Below are 21,880 nucleotides of genomic sequence, written 5' to 3' on the forward strand. Positions count from 1 at the left end.
AGTCAGGCACATATGAAAAAAATCAACTGTTCAGACCTTAATCCTTTTCAGCACTCATTCTTCTTAGGCATATGCCAGTTAACCTGAAAGCTATCATTAACACTTCACCTGTCTCACCTCCAACACTTGAATTCTCCCTCTCTTTTATTTCCATTTATATCCACATATACAATCACAACTGCTTTCCCCTTCAATCAGAAATCATGTATTTATCCTCTCTTTGATCTTCTTAACCTTAGGTCCCCATGAAGCAAACTAATAATGACACTATTGTCTTTGTTACCACTTGCTGTCCTTAACCTTAGCCCCTGGCAAACGAATAACTTCATTGTCCCCATCCTTTCCATCACATGGGCCACAAACACATAGCACAGAGTCTTAAACTATCATTTGTGCTCTGCTCTGAGGAAACTGTATGGTTTCCTTCAGTTCATTAGTAATTCAGTCTTGGCAGGATACACTAGTTGAGGTTACCTTTCACCTATAGGAGGATATAATCGATTTGAAAGACAGCAGCGACATGGTTGACTGTAACAAGCTTGCTGTATGAACTCAGATTTAAGTAGATGGCTCAGAATTAGCTACATTTTCAATGGAAACATAACCAGCGTGCATGAGTGACCCAATTCCAGCACCCTGGAAATTGAAGTACAGTATATACACAGTTAAGTGTTTAACTTACCAAGCTCTGGTTGTCTGGCAGCATGACAATGATCTGTGCATTATGATCCCAGATCATTCGCCAAAAGTCTTTAGTTGTATGTGGAAGAGGATGCTGGGTTATGATGAACTCATTGCTCCTGTAGTAACCCTTATAAAGCAAAGACAAAACCACACAGTCCCTTGTTGCACCGAGTATTTTTAAAACATTACATTGTATTTATAGGAACAGATACTGTTGTTTTGACTACAGCTGAAAACATGCAGTACAAGTCTAATTTTTTCTTGTGCTATTATTAATATTTCTTACACAAACCATTTTCACTCTGAGTACATTTCCACTTCTCAGAGTCCCTGCTGTTTTCATTTACTCTTAATGCCAATATTTATTTGAGTGCATGTAATGGAAAAATTCATTCCATAAAAATGCTTTGCATAATTTAAATAGTTTAGACCATGATATTTTATTAAAGATAGTTAAAAGTTTTACATTATGAAATGTGTTAAAACTTCATCTTTTATACTCAATCATTATATGCAAAATTAAGACAATTGTAGGAATCTGGTATTTAACACCTTTCAGTTGATTTTGCTCTATAATTAAGTGCAGATTTTCTCACCATGATATAAGAGGCATTAATGTAATCAGTTCCCTTCATTCCAGGCAGTGGCGCGAGACCCACCCTAGCACGTTCAGCTATAAGATGAAAAAAATGATCACAGTCTGGTCATGGCATGGTGCAGAAAGAAAGAATTTCTGAGATGACTTTAACAAATCCGATCTAACACAATTCCCATCTCCCCCAGCAGCAGGCCCGCACTGTAACCGTGATAAAGCGCTGCCAGCCAAAGCAGAATAGAAGATGAAATGTTGTACAATATTCCTACAAGAACAAAGTAATTTCAGGAATCAGATTTTACTATAGCAAAGATTTTCACAAGAGGCTGAATTATCAAACAACAGTCTATGCAGTGATGGCAGGGGATTTCAGATCATTCTTGACTATAGCGTTCTATTCATCTCCAATTGCCCACAAAACCATCTCATTTATTTTGATTCTTCAGTCTTTTTCCAGCATTGCTTTATGACCATTTTGCTGACCTCAGGGCAAGCAGGCAGCTGTCTCCACAGCTGAGGTAATCCCTGTTGATTAGTCACCCAAGAACATGCATAACCCCCTCAACACATCTCATCTCCTCCAAAGGGAAGAGACGTAGTTTATATTTCCAGTCCCTCAATTTTTTTTGAGTGTGCATAATGTGCTACTAACTGAATCATCCAAATGTGGTAATTTACTCATAGCAGCAGCACTAACAAACAATCAACATCAATCGCATTGCGAGATATTATCTGAGTACAGATGCTAACATGACTGCATTACTGTGATTCCGTAGCTAAAAAGTCCTTCCCCCCAACCCCCACCATATAATTATTCAAAAACGTAAACACTTCAGATTAACATTTTGCTTGGACAACGCATTAAGCTGACACCATCACCAGGTCCTTTTGCTCAGTTTCACCATAGTAATTTCTAAAGACAAGACATCTTTGGCTGAACAACACACAACCATTCTCTTTCCTGGCAGCTATGCCTCTTCATGCATAAGCAACAGAATTCAACACAAAAAGTTATGCTAAGCAGTAATCAAACCAAAGAGGTGAGCTTACATGGCACAACTGATGAGTTTCTGTTCTTCTCTTTGTTGCAGTCTTTCTGAGCACTGAAGCATTCCACATATTTTGCATTACACTGTGTAACCAGCTGAAAGAAAACAAGTAGGAACTGGTTTGACCAAGTTCTCATAGCCCTCAAAATGAAGAGGAAAGTTTTTCCTTGGCAGCTCCTAGAAAAAATACCTCACTGGAAGAACAAGCTGTATGGTCAGATTTGCTTAAAGTACTCAAAATGCCAGTAAGAATCATCCTCTTCATAAAATATATGAATGCTTATTGGATACTAAGGTCTACACAGGTCTCAGCTTTGGCACACATCAAAATGAAATTCCATTCCAAGTTGATTTTCATGAACACTCTAGATTTAGTTACTTCTGACAATTTATTCTGAAGCCCTGCAGGGATGTTTAGCCCAGGAGCAGGTCTCAGGGGAAAAAAACCCAACAAAAGCAAGCCTCTCTCTCTTCCTTTTTACACTGAAACAAGATCATGCCTAAGGAAGTTTATTTACTGCTGTGGCCTACTGTGAGCCCAAAACGCTTCCAGCTGAGACCAGGCATTTGGGGCACGTTCTCCAGTCTGCCAGGTTCACTTTGTGCCGCTTCTGTGGCACAGAATGAAGTTGAGGTGGCAGGAGATTTCTCCTGGAGTATCCTTCTGTGTGGGGAAAATCACTGCTGGTCCAAAGTTGGTGCAAAGCTGGCTCTGCTGCTTTCTGGACCAGAACTCCACTGCTCAGTATAAGGGGAGGTAGGGAATGTGAAGCGGGCGGTCGAGGGAGAATAGAGGGAGTGGCAGGTCAAGGCTCCTTTATGCCTATTCTCCATAGGGAGATGTCAAAGCAGCTTTAATTTATGCTGGGACCAGGTGGTGAAGAATCAGGGAACGATGACTGATATTTTGTCAATGCCAACTCTCCGCTGGGCTAGAGCTCTGCTGTGGAATCAAGCTCCTCATATCTGCTTCTGCAGGATGGAATACCCTAGAGGCATTTGAAGTTTGATGTACCTTATGTAAAAGGAAAGACGAAAGGGGAAGAAAATTGTGCAGATACACTGCACTCCTTCTGTATCATTATCCTCCGCTGAGAGCAGCACTTCTGATGTTACACAGTTATTATATCAAGAGTCATTACAATGGGTCGATACTGTTGGAAGCAAAACTATGTCGTCAATATTGGAGCTGGTCCTAAACCTTGTATTTCCCACCACAAAAATAATTTCAAATGAAAATTTTTCATTTTAAACTTTTTGTGGGAAATTTCTAAACAAATTAAATGAATATTTCACTTCGTTTTTAATCAAAATTTTGGATTTGGTTTTTAATTTTTTTTTATTTAAATTTTTTATTTTCTCCCTTTTCTCTTTTTTTTTTAATTTTGCCAATTAATGCAATAGAATGAATGATGCTGAGGGATAATGTTTTGTCTTTTCTTTCAATTTTCACCTCTATTTTTTCCTTTTCCCACTCTAACTTTTCAAAAGTTCCTCAACTTTGGAACAGTTTCAGAGTGCCAGAGTTTCATTTTTCTTTTTTACTGTTGTGAAATTTTTCCCAGAGACGGCAAAGATTTGAAGTGTTGCAGAAGTGTTGCAGGGGAAAAAGTGGAATAAAACCTGTACATTATTAATTTTTATTGCTCTGCGTGTCAAAAAAGGAAAAAAGAAGGAGAACATTAAAATTTCAAAAACTGAAATGAAAAGTTTTGTTTTGAAATTTCTCACTAAAAACAGTATCAAAATTTAGCTGACAACATCTTCATGTGATTTTATTTTCAACAAAACTCCAGTTTTCAGCTGGAAAAGATTCTGGTTGAAAATTTTTGACCAACTCTATTCATTAAAATATCAACAAGAGAATAGCAGTTTAACAATCTCATCAAAGATATCCCTCTCTCAGATATATAATGGGCATTAAATTAAATGGGGCGGCACTGATATATTCTGCCTAACAATCTATTTGGATCTCTACATGTATGTGGAGGCAGAGGCAGATTACGCTTTTGTGGGGCCCTGGGCCAGAGCAAGTGGGGGGCCTGCTCCACCCCTTTTGCTTGCAGGCCCCCTCAAGTTCCTGCTGGGGAGCGGGGGTAGCAGGTCAAGCCCTCGTGTCGTGACCCTATTCCCCAGCAGGAGTGCCGGGCAGGCAAAGCGGATCGGGGCAGTGCCCATTTTTCCAGGGGTACCCAATTGGCTGGGGCCCCTGAGCACGGACCCGGTTGGCCCAATGGCTAATCCCATCCCCATCAGGACTATTACAAACCTCTGAACAACATGAAACCGCCACCATTTAAAAAAAAGACAAAAACCCTATCAGACAAAGGTTTCTCCCTTCGCTCAAAACTCTCACTCCAGAACCAAGTGCTGTGTCCCCCATTTGCCAATTAATCCTTCTCTACTGATATTCCAAACCTCCAAGTAACATCAAATAGCTGCCAACATTCACCCAGGGCAACATTTTCAAATGTACAAAAGTGATGTACGCCTTGTCTCCACTTATGGTGTTGTGCAGAGTACAGGTATTAGCCATGTAGCTACCTGCCACACAGAAAGGCAGCCGTGTCCACCCTTGTTGCTGCACTCTATAGCTACATGCAGCAGTGAAAGGCTCCCGCGGGGAGAGGCAGCGAGGAAAGGCTCTTGTAGCAGGGAGCTGCTCCTTCCACCAGAGCCTTTTCCTGGTGCCAGAGCCTTTCACTACAGCGAGGAAAAGCTCTGGCAGGGAGACACTACACTGCTAAAAATAGCAGTGCAAATGTGAGAGGCACTGCTTGAGAGTGTGGACAGCCGTGCAGGATGTATATCCCAGGGTTCAGGCATGCAGGGCATGCTACTTGCCTAAGCCACTCCTCACCGTCTATCCTGCTGCTTATATTTGTGCTAGCTGGGCATGCAGTGTCTGTGTGTTACATGCTGCCCTAGTGCAGACAGACCTTTAGGAGCCTAAAGTCCCATTTTCAAAAGCTCCTAAGCAAGTTAGGTACCTAACTTACTGAAGTATTTTGGTAAATGCCAGTAGGTGCCTATGTGCATTTTTAGGAGCTTAAGTCCCTTTATACATCTGGCCCTTCGGAGTCTCATTGGGACATAGGCTTCTAAGCATCTAAGTCACTTTTGAAAATGGGAATTAGGTGGCTAAGACACAGGGTACGTCTACACCAAAATCAAACACCTGCAGCTGGCCCAGGTCAGCTGACTCAGGCTTGCGGGGCTATAAATTGCAGTGGAGACATTTGGACTCAGGTTGGAGTCCGGGCTCTGAGACAGTGCAAGCAGGGAGAGTCCCAGAATCCGGGCTCCAGCCCAAGCCCGAACATGCACAAAATCATTTATAGCCCCGAAACCCAAGTCCCATGACCCTGAGTCAGCTGACCTGGGCCAGGCGTGGGTGTTTTACTGCACTGTAGACATACTCTTCGGCATCTAAAATGTCATGGATAGTACAGAAACCTAGAGAGTCTCACCAGTGAATTCAGAAAATGGCCTAATCATTTTTTGAATCATTTGGCACCTGGTTTAATTTGTGTAATGGTTTCATGTCTTTAGCTGGTACTTGTCTGAGGGAGTTTAACTGTGAAAACAGGGTCTGCACAGATTCATCTAATGAGACACAGTAACACAAAGTAGTTTTAAATGTGTATTTAAAATGTAATCAGAAAATCTTAAATGGCTGGAGGCTTTTAATTCTCAAATGTGAGAAAATGGGAAACTTTTTTTTAAATGATGAAATTTTCTGTAATGTATTACTGGAAAAGCAACAGCTGCAACAGCTGTTTTTTCCTAGAGTCTCAAGAAAACTAATTTACCATGTACATACAATACCGAAGATTTTAATTGTGCTACCAACAACCATCTCCATTTGTTTTAACTAGAGATGGGTCTGAGACACCAAGTTTGGATCCTGATCTAGATCTAAAACTAAACAAAATCTAAGGAGTGTTTGGATTCAGCATTTTGATTCAAGCTCCTTATAGAATGAGGGGTCAGCAGCATAGTTCAAATGAGTGCCCAATTCTCTCTTTACACCAATTTTACAAGTGTAAGTAACTCCATTAGGGTGACCAGTTGGCAAATGTGAAAAATTGGGATACAGGATGGAGTGTAATAGACACCTATATTAGAAAAAGTCCCGAATATCAGGACTGTCCCTATAAAATCGGGACATCTGGTCACTCTAAACTCCATTGACTTCAATCGCATTAGTCCAGATTTACATCACTGTAACTAAGGTTGTTCAATCTGAAACTTCTCCAAAATTCAGGGGTGCTCAGACCCAGCGTTTTGGTTCAGGTTCCTTTAGTTCTGTCATTAGATATGATAGCAAAGACTCTCCATGTGACAAAAGATAGGGAGCTGTGGGTGTGAAATCACGCCTGATGCCTGATAAACCTTTACCTTGAATTGTTTCTCTAGTCGTGTCTTTCCTCCTATTCCAGGTATAAGAATGCTGTTAACATAACTATGCAGCTGGTTTGCAGATACTTCAGTCTCCTTCCCAAGGATGGCTTCCAGCAAGGCATCATGAATAAAAATGTACTGCTCCTGGAAAGTCAAGAGCAAGTGGTTTAAGGGTTAGGAGAAAATTACACTGAGCAGAGTCATTAATGAAGGCGGACAGCACACTGAAGGAAAGGGGTACCTTTCCTTTTTAAAACAAGCTCAGTCTACAAATACTGCTCAGACTGGAGTATACATTCATGAGTATAATCTAAACAATACTTAGGAAATCAAGGGAGGAAACAAAAGTTTCTGGTCTTGAAAAAGGACACTACAAGTCACCGAAATGCCTGTATTCTGCATTTAAAGAAAAGTAACTGAAAAAACGATTTCCTTTTTGATCACATCATAAAAACGAGCACTGCTTTCAATTCAGTATCACTCCAATCTTTACCTCTGTCTGAACGAGGTAGTTGCGCTGTGTCCTGATGTGTTTCAGGAAACCCAGGACATTAACTGTGCTTTTGTCTTGTATCTGCTGCAGCATGCTGTCTATCACAATGTAGGTACCAGTTCTGCCCACACCAGCACTGCAAAGGACAGGAAAGAAACCCTGATAATTCTGCTGTTTTCAATTAAATGTTAGCAATGGCAAAACAGAGTTCCTACATTTCTGTCCCCAAACGTTACAGTATTAGAACACCTTGACCTTCCTGATCATTAAAGTCCTTAAGTAACATGTTACATGCATTCCAGGATTTCAATCGCATGAAAATTGTGCTTATTTTAGCTATTTTTCCAAATGTTTGTTTCCTTTTCCCTCTCTAGGTTCCTTCCGAGGACATCTCTAGAGATGCCCCCTGCTGAGTGCAACTGCTAACACTAGGGATTGTGGGTGAAACTCTATGGAGGAAGTCAACTAAATGATCATTATGGTCATATGACAGTTATTCTGACCTTAACATCTGTGAGAGCTCCCCCATTGCTAGCACTGGGTGTTCTACTCATAGTGATTAACGTAGCCACATAATTGACTTGCTTCTTCTCTATGAAGGTTATCTGCGACCAGACTATTTCCCAATAACTGTTTGCCGTACAATCAGTGCTAACATCTTTCAGACCATGGGTGGTTTGCAAACTAATTCCTTAACTAGGTCTTTGATTATTCATTAATCTTTATTCACAGAGCATGACTGGTCAGTCTAGAGAGACACGGTATTGTTACTCCCTGGTTGGGTGGCTGGAACTGTGTAAACAAACCTTAGAAATGTCTAGTGCAAATAGCAAGTAAGTGGAGTTGTACATGTCTTTTGTCAGCACCCTTGCTTGCATCTGAAATTCACCCGTGTCGGCACCCTGCAGAAGATTTAGGCTCCTTTACATCTGCTGGGATTAAGTGGTTCAAAGGGTTTGCACTGAGATGAGTTTCATTCTGCTTTGAATTGGTGTGTTAATAATCTGTTGTATTTGCATGTTAATAAGAACCCATCCTAGAGTACCTGTTGCATCCAAAGTGTGCTTTCCACGCCCCAGTTAACCAGAGTTGCCATACCTGCAGTGTACAAGCACGGGTCCCATTTCCGGGGTCCTGGCTGCTGACGATCTCCTCACAAAGGTTAGCACAGGCAGAGCATATTCTGGCACTCCCATGTCAGGCCATTGTGTATAGTGATACTGAATAACCGTTCTATCGTTCTGTCGCCCTTTGGGGTTTCCCTTCTGACCCTGTACGTAAAACGCACCCAACAAGGAATAAATATTCAGAAAGGGGAGGCCTGGAACTACTTCAAACTCTATCGACATGTTCAAACAAGCGGGTGTCAGCTGAAGCTCAACTGGAGAAGTGCTTCTGCTCCCCCAGCTCTGCCTCCCACTTGATGCAGACAGAGTCCCGGGGACAAACGCACAGGAGAGTGGGGAAATAATGGCCATGAGAACTCCTCTAAGGGAAAAGAAACTCTGCACAGCTCCGCACTGTGGGTGCAGGGTAAATGATTTCGCCAGATATCCAGTAACCCAGGCTTCACTTAATTATTTCCCACCAGCCAGCTACTGAAAGTTGTACACGTAGCAGGCAAGACCCCTGGGCTTTGCTGGTATGATACTTGCACTTAACAAGCTGGACAGGAAATTAACATGACCAGAGGGGGCTCACTCACCTTCTTCATTTTTGTGTTCCTGACTGTGAAACGGCGGACGGTGTAGCAGGCATGTACCTTTGTGCTCTTCAATGTGACTGTAATGTTGCCGTATTCCTCGCTATTCTCCGTTGGCCAGTACTGATCACATTTTCTCTGAATGAAGGGAGAATTAGATGGGTTGGGGTCATTTTGGTTTTACTAAAACCATATTTTGAGTTTATCAGAAAGGGTAAAAAATCATACCTAGTAATTTATATCTCCACTATGGGATCACGATATAGCAATACCCTATTTGTGTATTTAAAGCTAATGGGTCAAATTCTGCCCATTCATGAATCGGAAGGCAGGATTTAATTCACTATATTAAATAGAAAAGGGCAGCCATTATCAAAATACATGGTCCCTTACTCTTCCTTTTTCCACGAGGTTTGTAATCATGATAATGATTCCAGTATTTTGTTCCCAAATCATTCTCCAGAAATCTTCAAATGTAGACTTCAAAGGTCCCTGGGTGGCAATATAGGCTTTTGCTTTGTTGTAACCCTTCAACGAAAACCAAAATGCAAAGTAAGATGAAAGCAGCAGCAGGTCAGACACATTAATAATTTACAGATAACAAAGAGAGGTGTCTTTCCTGTTCTGAATATTTGAAGAGTTTGTAGCAGGAGTCCTGGGGAAGTCAGAAAACACAAATGCTTCGTAAGAAGCAACTGGATAGATTTCCCCCTTTACGAACGTATTTACAATGAGAGAAGAGAAAAAATATTCAAACAACTTACATCAACATAATTAGCATTAATGTAGTCACTGTGCTTAGAATCTTTTCCTGGCGAAGGCCTTAGTTTCACCCTACTGTGATCATCTATGAGAAGAAACAGCAGAGAAGCACTAAGGAACAGTACATTAAAAATATTGCAGGTAAACCATCCCATTTCCTAGCAATTTATGGGTGATATTCACTTTGCGTGCACATAACCTGTGTAAACTGGCTTTACAGTGATGGAAAGGGAAGGGTCTGCTCTCGCTGATCTGATTGCAGGATCAAAACCTCGGGCTGTACACAAACGGGGGGTGGTTTTATTTTTTAGTACGTGACAGCGTCCCTTTGAAAAGTATGAAATGGGAGGAGTAGGTGTGCTCGGAGTAGGGGGACCTATCGAAGGACCGCCCCCTTACCGTAGTATTTGAGTGCCTGAAAGGTCTCTCCACTCCCCTTTCCCTTGGTGTTTTACACGTAATTCTCACAACACTGGGGCTGTGCTATATCCTCCTTTTACAGATAGGGAACTGAGGCACCGAAAGACTGACATGCCCAAGGTCACACAGGAAGCAGGGAATTGTGCTGGTGTCTTCCAAGACCCAAGCTAGCACCCTAACCACTGGGTGAATGTATGTCAGAGGGTTGTATTTTTTATACAATTAAAATCATGTTGGATTTGTCCCATTTGCATTTGGTGTTCTTGAGGGCAAAGCTTTGCATTGTGACCTTTACAGGAGCAGGAATTCAGTACTGCTATACAATATGTGTTGACTGCCAATCTCCCATCAGTTCTACATGAGAGATGACAACAGAGAGAGTTATTCCACCTCCCAGCTCAGATCCGGAATAATTTGCAGTCCTGAAACGGACTTCAGCTTCGCTATTCTCCGAAGGACGATGAGAGAGACCTGCAATGTGCTAAGAAGGCCATTGTTTGTCCAAGTCGCTTTCTCTTGTGGAACAGTTTGAAATGTGACAGACATACCAATCTTAGCTTTAGCATATTTGGGAAGATAAAATGAATCCCAAGGATCATCAATAAAACACTTTGATCCAGCACACATCTCCCTTAAGTCGCTTTTCAGATTAGCATATAGAGTTCTGGCAGTAATTTGATCTTAATTATTCAGTTGCATTGTCTTATGCAGGAGTGCTACTTTTGTAAGCTAAACTTGCAGTATCTAACACCAAATTGTCAATGTTTTCCCGGTAAAAAGCCTGGGTGAAACCATGGCCTCATTGAAGTCAATGGCAAAACTCATATAAACTTCAACAAGACTAGAATTGTAATTGTTAGTTGCTGTCCCTCTCCAATTAAAATTAATTTTAAACAACCTTAGAACAGACGGCCTTGTACAAATTTATGTACTGTATTTACCGTAATTGCTTACTCACATGCTAAAATGTTGATGTATCTGTTCTTGTGCTTGTTATCTGGGTGATTGGAATGTTCTGCTGTGATGTTCATGTCGGCTGTACAGCGTTGCACTTCCTAGTGACAGAATTATTCAGATGGAAAATACATAAATACAAAAACATGGTGTGTCTCATTTTACAACAGCTCTTTGCAAACATGTTGAAACATCAACATTTTAATGGTTTGATTTCTTTGTTGTAATCTTTCAATGTAGTGCAGTAAAACACATTCTGGTTAATCAGGGATGTTAACTGAGTCCTGGTCTCCGATTACAGAATCAGGTCTCCAGAATGGGTGGAATTCACTCCTTCTGCAAAGATCAATGAAAGGCCTGTGCACTAGAGCTGGTCAGATTAGGGTTTTCTCTCCCACAGAGAAAACGTTGACAAATTTAGTTTTCAAAAAATATTTCAATTCAAAATGGCAACACTGGTAGAAGTCATGGTTTACGTACTTTCCCCCTCTGTAAGCTGACCTTTCTAGACAGTCTACAACTCCCAGGATGCACCAGTTTCTAATCTCTTGGTGAGAAGAAGGGGTGTGTCATATGAGTCACTGGTCATGGTGCATCATGGGAGATGTAGTCCAAAATATAATTTCATTAGAAAATTTTTGACCACTCCCACTGTGTACCTATTTATGTTGCCCTCAAAATATGGCTTTAAAGGAATGCAAGTGACGTAGTGGTCATTTGTTAGCTTTTTGCACAGGAATGACTTCAATACAATTTTTAAAAAATTGATCCGATGGTTATGAAAAGTACATTAAATACAACTGATGGCAATGACTGAAGAGTAAAAAAAAATTTTGAAAGAAAAATGTCATGTTATCCATGTTTAGGTACATATATTTAGGCAATTCATCTAATATATATAATAGAACCAGGGTAACAGGCACAAAGGGATTTATGTGCTTCAGGATGCAGAGAGGTGCCTACTGGAGTTTACAAAAACATTTAAGTAGTTTAGGTGCCTGACTCCTACTGACTTTTAGTTCTCAGCATAATTCCAGCACACGCAATTAAACCGTACAATGTGGGTCTGTTAAAACAGCGGAGTGGGCGTCTTCTCCTCACAGCATTAGCATGGCAGAGATTTGCCTTCTGCCAGATTCATCTAAAGAGTTACAAGGTTTCAGAGAATGTCTTGCAGACTTTCCCCAACTAACATGTCCCTGTATTAATCTGGGGTGATACTTGAATCAATTAACTCATAGGCAATATCGTGTTCAAGATATACTTTCTTACACGTGCTTAATCACAACCTCAAAATGTTAATACCTCTTTTATATCTAGAAAAAAGATCCTAATGACAAAGTTAAGAGCTCAGCACCTTAACATTAACATTATTATTCTATTTCTTTACACACTTTTTGAAAATAGTTCAGTGCATGTTTGTTTAAATAGTTGTGGAAGAAATTGTTTATAAAAGATTTTTGTGGGCCCAAGAAATCCCTTTCCAAAATCCAGTTCTCCCGAAGATTATGGGGATGGAGTGCCAAATTATTTTGTACTAGAGGCTTAAAAAACAACGGTATAGAACCTGCCTAATAAAGGAAGTCATTAGCAGTGCACAGCTGCTACAAAGATCAGGAGCTAAGTGACAGAAAAAATTATCAAGAGAAATACTATACAAACAGCAGATGTAACAGAGTTCGACATTATGCAGACATTTCACAAAGGGGTTGCATAGTAATTTTGATATTTTCCACAGCATTTACATTTTAACAGTGCAAAATATACTAAAACCAAGTACATTTTTGTGGCTTTGTATTCACAAGGTGCTCCCCAGCGAACAGTTGCCTTTCTCGCTCTTCCACAGGGAGGAACATACTACAGTTAAGGGGGTGAGCTCAGCAAAGACAAAGAAATCCGGCTGAATCCTCAGCTGCTCTAAATGGACAGACTTTCATTTCTAGCATGGAAAATATTTTTCAAATTAATGTGCACACTTTTTCTAATTCTGCCTTTGCAGTGCCAGTGTGCAGAAGAGGGGAGGAGTATGCTCACTTCTGGTGCTCTGTTTATATAATAGGAAACATCAGTTCAGTCTAAACCACAATTGGAAAACTGATGATCATTTTTGTTGCATTTTACAATTCAGATCTCGTCCATTCCTATATAGTTGTATTGTAGGGCACTCATCATCTAAAAAAAAATTTCCTTATGTTCATTACAAACCTTTTAAAAATGGCAAAGAATTCTGTGGCACCTTACAGACTAACAGACGTTTTGGAGCATGAGCTTTCGTGGGTCAATACCCACTTCGTCAGTGCATCTGACGAAGTGGGTATTCACCCACGAAAGCTCATGCTCCAAAACGTCTGTTAGTCCATAAGATGCCACAAGATTCTTTGCTGCTTTTACACATCCTGACTAACACGGCTACCCCGCTGATACTTTTAAAAATGGTTATTAGTGTCCAAACATTTACAGAAAACTCCTGCAGAATTTAATACAGAAGACTCCAATAGGGCTCTACAGAGAGAATGCTAAAGAGCTGTTGAATTTAATAGAGAATTATATCCTTGCTAAGGAATTCTCCATGATGATTTAAATACTGCACAGTAAATGTATCACTTTCTATTAACTTCTATAGGATTTTTCCAGAAGGGAATGATTTATAAGGTTAATCACTTTCATTAACCTTTTTTATGTTGCCTTTAAAAATACTTGAGGAGTTGAAGTAATGCCACTATAGCCTCAGCTCTGAAAAGGGAAAATTCCAATCAATCTCCACATGGTAGAGGGTGGTAACACTCATTGAGTGGCAAATACAGCTCTGGGCATTGAGTGGTATAAGTGATCAACCCTATAAAGTGTCAGTGGCTAACTTGGCATACAAGTGTTGAGGGGAGGGCAGCTTTTTGCCCCAAGAGGAGGAAATAGCTCTCAGATTTGGGTGGATCAGGCTTGGAAGCTTTGGATGTCAGCTGATTTAGAAGGTAAACTCCAAATGAAAACTGCCAGTGGGTCAGCAAAGTGGGCCAGTGCCAGTGGGCTACTTAGTTCCTAGGTTCTTCATGTATTATAGATTCTTCATGCGGAAGTCATTTAAAACATGCTACCATATTGGGGATAGCTGATGCGCCCTCTTCCAGGCAACAGCAACACATTAGCAAAGACCTGGAACTTGCACCATGGAAAGCAGGTTCACTTACGGGTAGGTCAGAAGAGATGGCAATGACTAGAAGAAAAATCCATATACTATGTCTGCAGGAAATTAGGTAGCGTGGATGCAAAAATAAAATCTTGAAAGTTGGATTTAACATTTTTTGGCCTGGAGGAAAAAGAAAATGAATGGGGTCGCTACCGTTGTGAGCCCAGAGATTGCTCAGGGTTTCATGAGCGTAGAAAGAAGAGGAGACCGATTGACAGCACTATGGCTGATGAGAGACAGTAGGGTTATGTGTGATGTCAGTATACACTATGCAACGAGGTAGACCAATGGAAGAGGAGAAGAGCATTAGCAATGAGCTGGCAGAGTTTGTGATTATGAGTGACAGTATCATCTTGTTAGTGGTTGAGGGTGATAGGAACTTGCTGTGTTGCTGAAAGGAGCCCCATGAAAAGAGTGGGGGTAAATTTGGCTTTGGTAAAAGAAATGCAGAAGGAGAGAAGCGGGTTGGGTGGTGTTTGTTCTACAGATTTTCAGTGGTGAATACATGGTTTGAAAATAAAAGAATCCCCCATGGTGACAGTCTACAGCAGAAAAAGCAAAAACCCAAGTAGACAATATTTTGATAAGAAGAGAAACACATGAAAAAGGTGAAAGATATAAAGGTTATATTGAGTGAATATGTGCCATAACAAGGTAAGGTATTAATAGCTAAAATCTGACAGCAACTTGAGATAACAGGAAAGAAGATGAAATTGAGGAAGAAATTGCATTGGTGGTTTTATAAGAGGGAGATGAGGAGAAAGGAAGGGTTAAGTAAAGGAAGGCTTTCATGCTTTGCCAGCAACACTGAAGTCAGTGGAGAAAGAATGGAGGAACTTGAATGAGGCACTTCCAGAGAACAAGATAGTCGTGGAAGTCACATGTACGAGAAAGAATAAAGAATTATTCAAAGAGTTTGAGGCAGCAGGTCATGATAATGAGAATAAAAAATGCATATAAACAGGTAAAAAAAAAAAAAGAGGCTAAGAAGGCAGTTGCCAAGGCAAGAATGGATGCTTAGGAGGAATTATACAGAAAGCTGGAGAAAGATGATAGCAGAAAATTGGTTTTGGGGTTGTTAAAAGAGAGGAACAATGAAATACAAGATCTGAAGAAATCTGTGCGTGAAGGATGGGAACTGTGTGGTGACTAACCCTAAAAAGGTGGTTGAAGTATGGAAAAATATTGTCAAAGGCTGTTGAATGAGAAGAGGAAGTTTCAAATGCAAGCACCACCAACTATTATGGAGAAACCTCAAAATATATCGATCTCTTTAGAGGAGGTAGAAGCAGCAACGAAGAAGATGAAGACTGGTCAAGATGAGATAACTCTTGATATGATCAAGAAAGTTGGATATACTGGAGCAAAGTGGCTTCATAGAGGACTATGGGTTTGATGGGATCATGCAAGGATATCAGATGACAGGAGAATGGGATTGATTCTGCCTCTTTGGAAGGGTAAGGGTAATGCAAATGATCCAAACACTTATCAGGGCATCACCTGTGAAGTCAGCTTCTCAAAGTCCTTGAGAGAGTTTTGGAGGCATGGTTGAGGTGCAAGGTGGAGGAAAATAAAGGAGAGGAGCAACATGGCCTTAGGAAGGAAAGAAAGCGTAGTATAAATTTGCAATGAGACAGAAGTGTGAAAGAATGATTAATGGAGAATATTACTGCTATGTAGCTTTTATTGATCTTGAGAAAGCATATGAGGTGGTTCTGCAAGAGCTGGTGTTTGGAATATTGAGATGGGTGGATGGGAGGGGGACGTTAAGAAGTGGAGATGATAGAGGAGCTATATCAAGGGCCAAGAGCTAAGTTGATAACAATACATGGAATTTCAGAGTTTTGAGTTTTTTGGCCTGGAAGAAAAAGCAAATGAATGGGGTAGCTACCATTTTGAACCCAGAGGTGGTGAGTCCACTTCTCTTCACCCTAATTATAGAGTTAATTAGTAGGAGAAACAAGCCTGTGGGGAGACAGAGAAAACTAATGTATACTGATGGTTTGGCCCTTTTGGCTGACAGCAAAGAGAAACTGATAAATATGGTGTCAGAGTGGGCATTTGTGGCTGAAGATCAGGAAACGTGGCAAAGGAATAAAACAATCAACTTTTTCTAAAAATATACTGATAATTTCTCTCTAAACATCCTGCTTAAATGGCTAACTTCCTACAGGATTCATGGGAGAGATGGATCTTGAGGAAGTGTTTTAAGGAAGATAGTTGCCTTATGATTAGGTCAGGGAAGGTGTTCCCTGCAGAGGAGGCAGTGTGGAAAAAAGTACAAAACCAGTTGTCTGAGAAATGCACAGATGAGATGGGAAGATCAAGGCTGACAGAGCTGGTGGAAGGGGAACCATGGTAAGAGAGAGCATCAGAAATGCAGGGAGAAGCACAGTGATGAAAGGCCTTGAAGAAGAGAATAAGAAACCTAAAATGTTGTGGAAAATCCAGTGGAGAATCAAAGAGGAGTATGACACTCTCAGAATGGTAGGCAACACAGATGATCTTAGTGGCTACATTTATCATGGGGTGTTGTGGGTGTCGCAGAGGCCAGGGGCAAAAGGTTGCAGTCGACAAGACAGGAGACGATGTAGGTAGATACAGTAGAACTCTAGTTACTTATCCTCCCACAATGTCACCATCTCTTCTGTATATTCCATTCTGCAGGTTCTAATGCATACATTATTCTGCTGCTCTATGCAAAACACCATTAATTTGGGGCCAAATAAATCCTGACATCCTTACTCCGAGTTTTTACTCAGGTAAACTCCATTATCAGCTTGACTGTAAGGAATAAGAACCTCAGATTTTAACTGAAGGATTCTTGTTGGACTATTGTGGGTAATAGGGTCTGGAGCATTTTTTTTTTTTAATTCTTCTTGGTCTCTTTTCATTGAATTTAATTCAGGCTAGCTAGTGTACTGGTGTCTTTTATGTTTAACTCCTCAGAACACATTAGTGTTTGAAGATCAATGGAAAATGCTCTCGTTTTGTCCTTTTCAACTTCCTGATAACTCAAGAACCCAAAATACTTGGGTTCAATCAACCTTTAGTTACTGTAAGAAATGTTATATTCAGTGCTATAATGGCTAATTTAGCTTTAATTATATGGTCCATGCAAATACTAATTGGCAATTAATATACCAAAGTTTAATGACTCATTTTCATTGCCCTTCTGAAACAAATTACAGATTAGTTTTATAAACTTTAAAGAATTTTCACAAAATTTAAGCATAAAATCAAATTGCTGCATATTTGGTAACGTGAACTAATGAAAAGTTCCACTGGAACGGGTGATTGTGAACGCAGTCTTTTGACTCGAATTTTGTGGGCATTACATGTCTCCAATTATTTTATGTCAGTTGCCTTCCTAACATCAGGAGATTTGTAGGCATATGAACAATGATAGGGAGGCTACATGAGTAGATAAAAGGAGCTTCACTTACAGGCGTATTTAAAAAAAGATAACTAGTTATGTTTGAAAATTATTTTGGTATGTTGAGGATGAAAGCAACTAGTTCATTCATCACTAAGATCATTTTTATCATGGCCCCAAAATCATAGGACCAACTTTTTGTAATTCTTGCAGCAGGTCCTGCCCTATCATGGCAAAGGCTAAGAGGACATACTGATACTCACCCAGTAGCTTGCAAGGATCTAGCAATAGGTATAGCACAGAATCTTCTAAGAATCTAGCACAGCTATAAATCCTTCAATAACATTAGACAGAGGGGTGGTTGGGGATAGTCTATACAGAAGCAGGGACAAAACAAACTACACACGGTAATATAGAAGTGATAATAAGCAGTGAGACAACCATCGTCACATTCCCTTTTCCCTTCTACTATTTTGTTACACTTGCTTGTTGCATCTTCTCTTTCATTGGCGCGTGAGCTCTTAGGAGAAGGAAGCAGGTCAACCTGCTTGTTTGTACAGCACCGAACACAATGGGGCCCTTATCTGGATCAAGGCCTTCAGGTGCTACCATAACATACACAATTAGTAACAGAAAGTCCAGGATTTGGGCTACCCTGCTGTACCATTTCCCTTGAATTTTGTTTGTGAATTTACAAAAACTGTTTCCTGGGGTTAAACTTTCTACTAGGTAATGAGAATATTGGATTTCAGGAAGAGTCTGATAGAATATGGATGCTCCTCCATCAGACAGCAACACAGTACATGCATCTTTGGCCTTTCCAGTCTATCCCTCAGAAGATCAATACAATATGGAAATGCACAGACTGGGATATTATAATGTTAATCTCTGACTGTAGCAGCCTTTGGTCAAGTCTACACTTAAAACTTTTGCTGGTATAGAAATATCAGTTAGGAGTGTGATTTTTCTTCTTTAATGACATTTTTATACTGGCAAAAGCCCTAGCATTGATGCAAGTCTACTGGCAAAACCCTGTCTTCAGCCAGCAGAGGCTGTGCCAATACAATTATTCTAGCATAGGTATACTGGCAAACCTCTTCTAGTGTAGACTAGGCCTTAGGCCCAGATCCCCAAACACAGTTAGGTGTCTAACTCCCGCTGACATCAGGAAAAGTTTGGAAACACAGTGATTTCTCAGTCTTCAACAGAGCTCTTCAGAAACAGAAACAATATGGATCATCTTATAATAAATATTCAGTGACACCCAAACTGCAACAGCTGCAAGGACAAAGTTAGCAGATCTGTGCCACATCTCAAAAGATACGGATTTATGCTGTTTTCTTATATTTCAGAGCTTTCCGAGAAGGTGTCACTAGAGCATAAAGATATTTTCAATTTATGTGATGAGAGAGGTAGACAGTCTGCCTTCAGTTCAGCTAGCCTGCTCAGACTCCAAATTGACAGTGAATCACCACCCTCATGCGTCTACAGGCAGCAGACAGGTCTGAGAAGTTTACATTTACCCAATCTAATCTTTCCAGCAGCAGGGCTGACCCACCCACTAAAGAACTGGAGGTGGCAAATAAAATTATCTGATCTATGAAATCCAAATACTGTATTATGCTATAAAAATTCATAGCTGGCTCTTTGGAGATTTCCTGATCTAATATTCCTTTCTTAGAGCCAAAGGACACAGCTATGCTAACAAAATTCACTGTCTTACTCTAGTAATAAGCCCAACTGAGGATAGAAAGAGACAATCCCTTGTGGGAGAAAGAGCTTCATGTAGGAGGAGGCAGAGAGCTATCGTCTTGTATATACAGGAGCTCTCAGGGCCAAATCCAGCAACACCCCAGGGAGTTTGACTGTGCAGAGGTGGAGGAATACTCTCTCAGGCCTCCCCCGCCCCACGAGTGGGCTGGAATGGCCTGCTGATTTACATACTTGCAGAACCACCCCCAAAAATCCCTGGCAGCATGTCACAGAGCATTGCTGCAATGCACATTTGCTGATGGGACACACACATCCTACCCCAAAGATGCAGTAGAGACACAATGGACCAGATGCAACCTAGGATGCCTGTGCCATAGGAAAAAGGTGCTGGAGCTGTTTCTTAAGTAGCAATGCAAAAAGGGCTTTGCATCCCATTGGATTTCACAGGAATTTTATTGTTATTCATTTATATTCTTCAGAGTTGGAGCAAGACCAGAAAGCACCATGGACAACCATCCATTGTTGGCATCATTTTAAAAGGCCGTTTTGTTCGTCAATCAGGTTCTGGACTTTAATTTCTAGTTACTTCAAAAATAATAAATTAATTGTTCTCAAGGTTCACCTTAGCCATTCTCTATACATAAGAAAGACTAGCTAACTAGACAATAAAGTGTCGACTTGCAGTACGATTTCCTGTTGGGAATATGGATGTACTTTGGATCTACCTTCCGGGGAAGCTTGTGAGTTAAAGTCCTTTTCTTCTTTTACATAAAATGCTCCCCTAGCATATTCACAAAATATTTCACGTAATTACAGCTCATTTTAAGAGAGAGGCAATTTTGAGTATTTGGACACGTTGCTTCCAAAGGAATGCTCCTCACATAATGAAGCTCCCAGTACAACTCAAGGCAAGCTCCCCAAAACACAGGAGAGGATTTATACCGAAAAGATTAATCAAACATAACACGACTTGTGCCTTCTACACAGGGCAGACCACACTTGTTCTCATCATGCTCATTTCCCTCTTCGGTTTATTTCACAAAGACACAAAGGGGAAAACTTCCTGTTGTAGAACTTTTGAAGCTACTTTGGGACCTCCTCTCACACTCAAATATCCCCATCCACTAAGAGGGCTGTCTCTCTTTGGAAAACTACTGTTTTTTCCTGTGCTGGGTACAATTCTTTCAGCATCCAGGCTCGTTTTCTCTTTTTCCAATTTCATTTTACAGACAGAAAGAAAAGTTTTCAAAAACGCCTAAGTGACTTAAGAACATGAGTCCCATTTTCAGACATGACTTTGGCACTAAGGAGGCTGAATCCCACTGACTGTCAATGAGACGTAGGCTCCTAAGACAGAAAGCCACTTTTTAAAATGGGACTTCAGACTTCTAAGTAATGTAGGTGCTTCTGAAAATATTACCCCGTGTTCTTATCGATCCACCCAGGCCTCATTATCCTATCTCACAAGTGTAAATCAGGAGCAATTCCACTGATGTCTCTGGGGTGAAACTGATGTGAGAGGAGAATCAGGTCCCTCCATGAGTAAGCAGGAGACCTTACGCAACAAAAGGAAGCGGTGTTTCCTCACAACTGTATCAATCCATTATCTTTTCAAGATGATCATTCTACCTCTCTTTCAGGCAAAGAGATTCCATTTTTACTTCTTCTTAAGGAAACATGGGCCAAATTCTGTTCTTGCTTACATCAGTATAAGTTTGGAGTAATTATACTGACTTTAAAGGAATTACTCCGGATATACACCAGGATTTGGCCTAGGGAGTAGGTACTCCACAAAGAAAATTACTTCCCTTCATAGGAGATAGTGAACTCCCAAGAAGAGAACTAACTGGTTCTCTCTGCTGACGCGCTGCCATGGAGTAGCAGTCACAGAGGGGGCTTCCAGCACGAAGGGAAGAAAAGGCTATTACAGCAGTGTTTTCCTCTGCCGAAAACACAGGTGGAAGATATCCAACGTTTGTTAATAGCAATGATTTTGTGACAGCTGAAGCAAAGCCTATATTAAGTCAGATCAAGTTTACAGATGTGTAGCTGATTATTTTGAATAATTAAATGGTGTCAAAACCAGCTGTGATGAATAGCACTGGGGGCTCAATTCATAAATAATTGAGAAGACTGAGTCGCATTTGATCATTCTGATCAAATTCTACTCTCTGGAGGATAAATGTTTGTCCTGAATACCATCAACATTGTTAAATGCCTCAATATTCCTGTTCAGTCATCCAGCCAGCAGCCAATTGAACTAAATCACTTTAACACCTCACCCATTTGCCGTTCTCATGAATACAAAATATCTATGACTTACACAATAGTTTTTGGGTATCAGACAATGCAGCCGCTCACACAGACTGCAACCAAACAGAGGCAGTAAATGTTGTAAATGATCCCATAAAAGACAATTCCTGCATATAGTCTTGTCTTTATTGCATTCAGCGACAAGGCTTTAGATATTAGACCACCAATTTTGTTCTGTGGTCGTGTTTGTAAATACAGCTGCCTTTACGATCCCTCCATAACATTTTAAAA

The 21,880-nt window shown here is 40.6% G+C and overlaps 1 protein-coding gene across 2 annotated transcripts in view; it reads right to left on the reverse strand.

Annotated features, from left to right (window-relative positions):
• The window catches only part of PTPRG (protein tyrosine phosphatase receptor type G), a 589,008-nt gene that overhangs the window by 9,819 nt on the left and 557,309 nt on the right, over positions 1-21,880 (reverse strand). For both annotated transcript variants that reach the window (XM_030569843.1, XM_030569844.1), the window contains exons 16-25: positions 11,068-11,164; positions 9,692-9,774; positions 9,321-9,455; positions 8,931-9,065; positions 8,324-8,496; positions 7,226-7,361; positions 6,730-6,876; positions 2,330-2,423; positions 1,281-1,357; positions 683-811 (exon numbers count right to left, since the gene is read on the reverse strand). In XM_030569843.1, coding sequence (XP_030425703.1) covers positions 683-811; positions 1,281-1,357; positions 2,330-2,423; positions 6,730-6,876; positions 7,226-7,361; positions 8,324-8,496; positions 8,931-9,065; positions 9,321-9,455; positions 9,692-9,774; positions 11,068-11,164 — 1,206 coding nt within the window. The remainder of the gene's footprint in view (positions 1-682; positions 812-1,280; positions 1,358-2,329; positions 2,424-6,729; positions 6,877-7,225; positions 7,362-8,323; positions 8,497-8,930; positions 9,066-9,320; positions 9,456-9,691; positions 9,775-11,067; positions 11,165-21,880) is intronic.

This window comes from Gopherus evgoodei, chromosome 7, assembly GCF_007399415.2.
Source record: "Gopherus evgoodei ecotype Sinaloan lineage chromosome 7, rGopEvg1_v1.p, whole genome shotgun sequence".
Taxonomy (NCBI): Eukaryota; Metazoa; Chordata; order Testudines; family Testudinidae; genus Gopherus; species Gopherus evgoodei.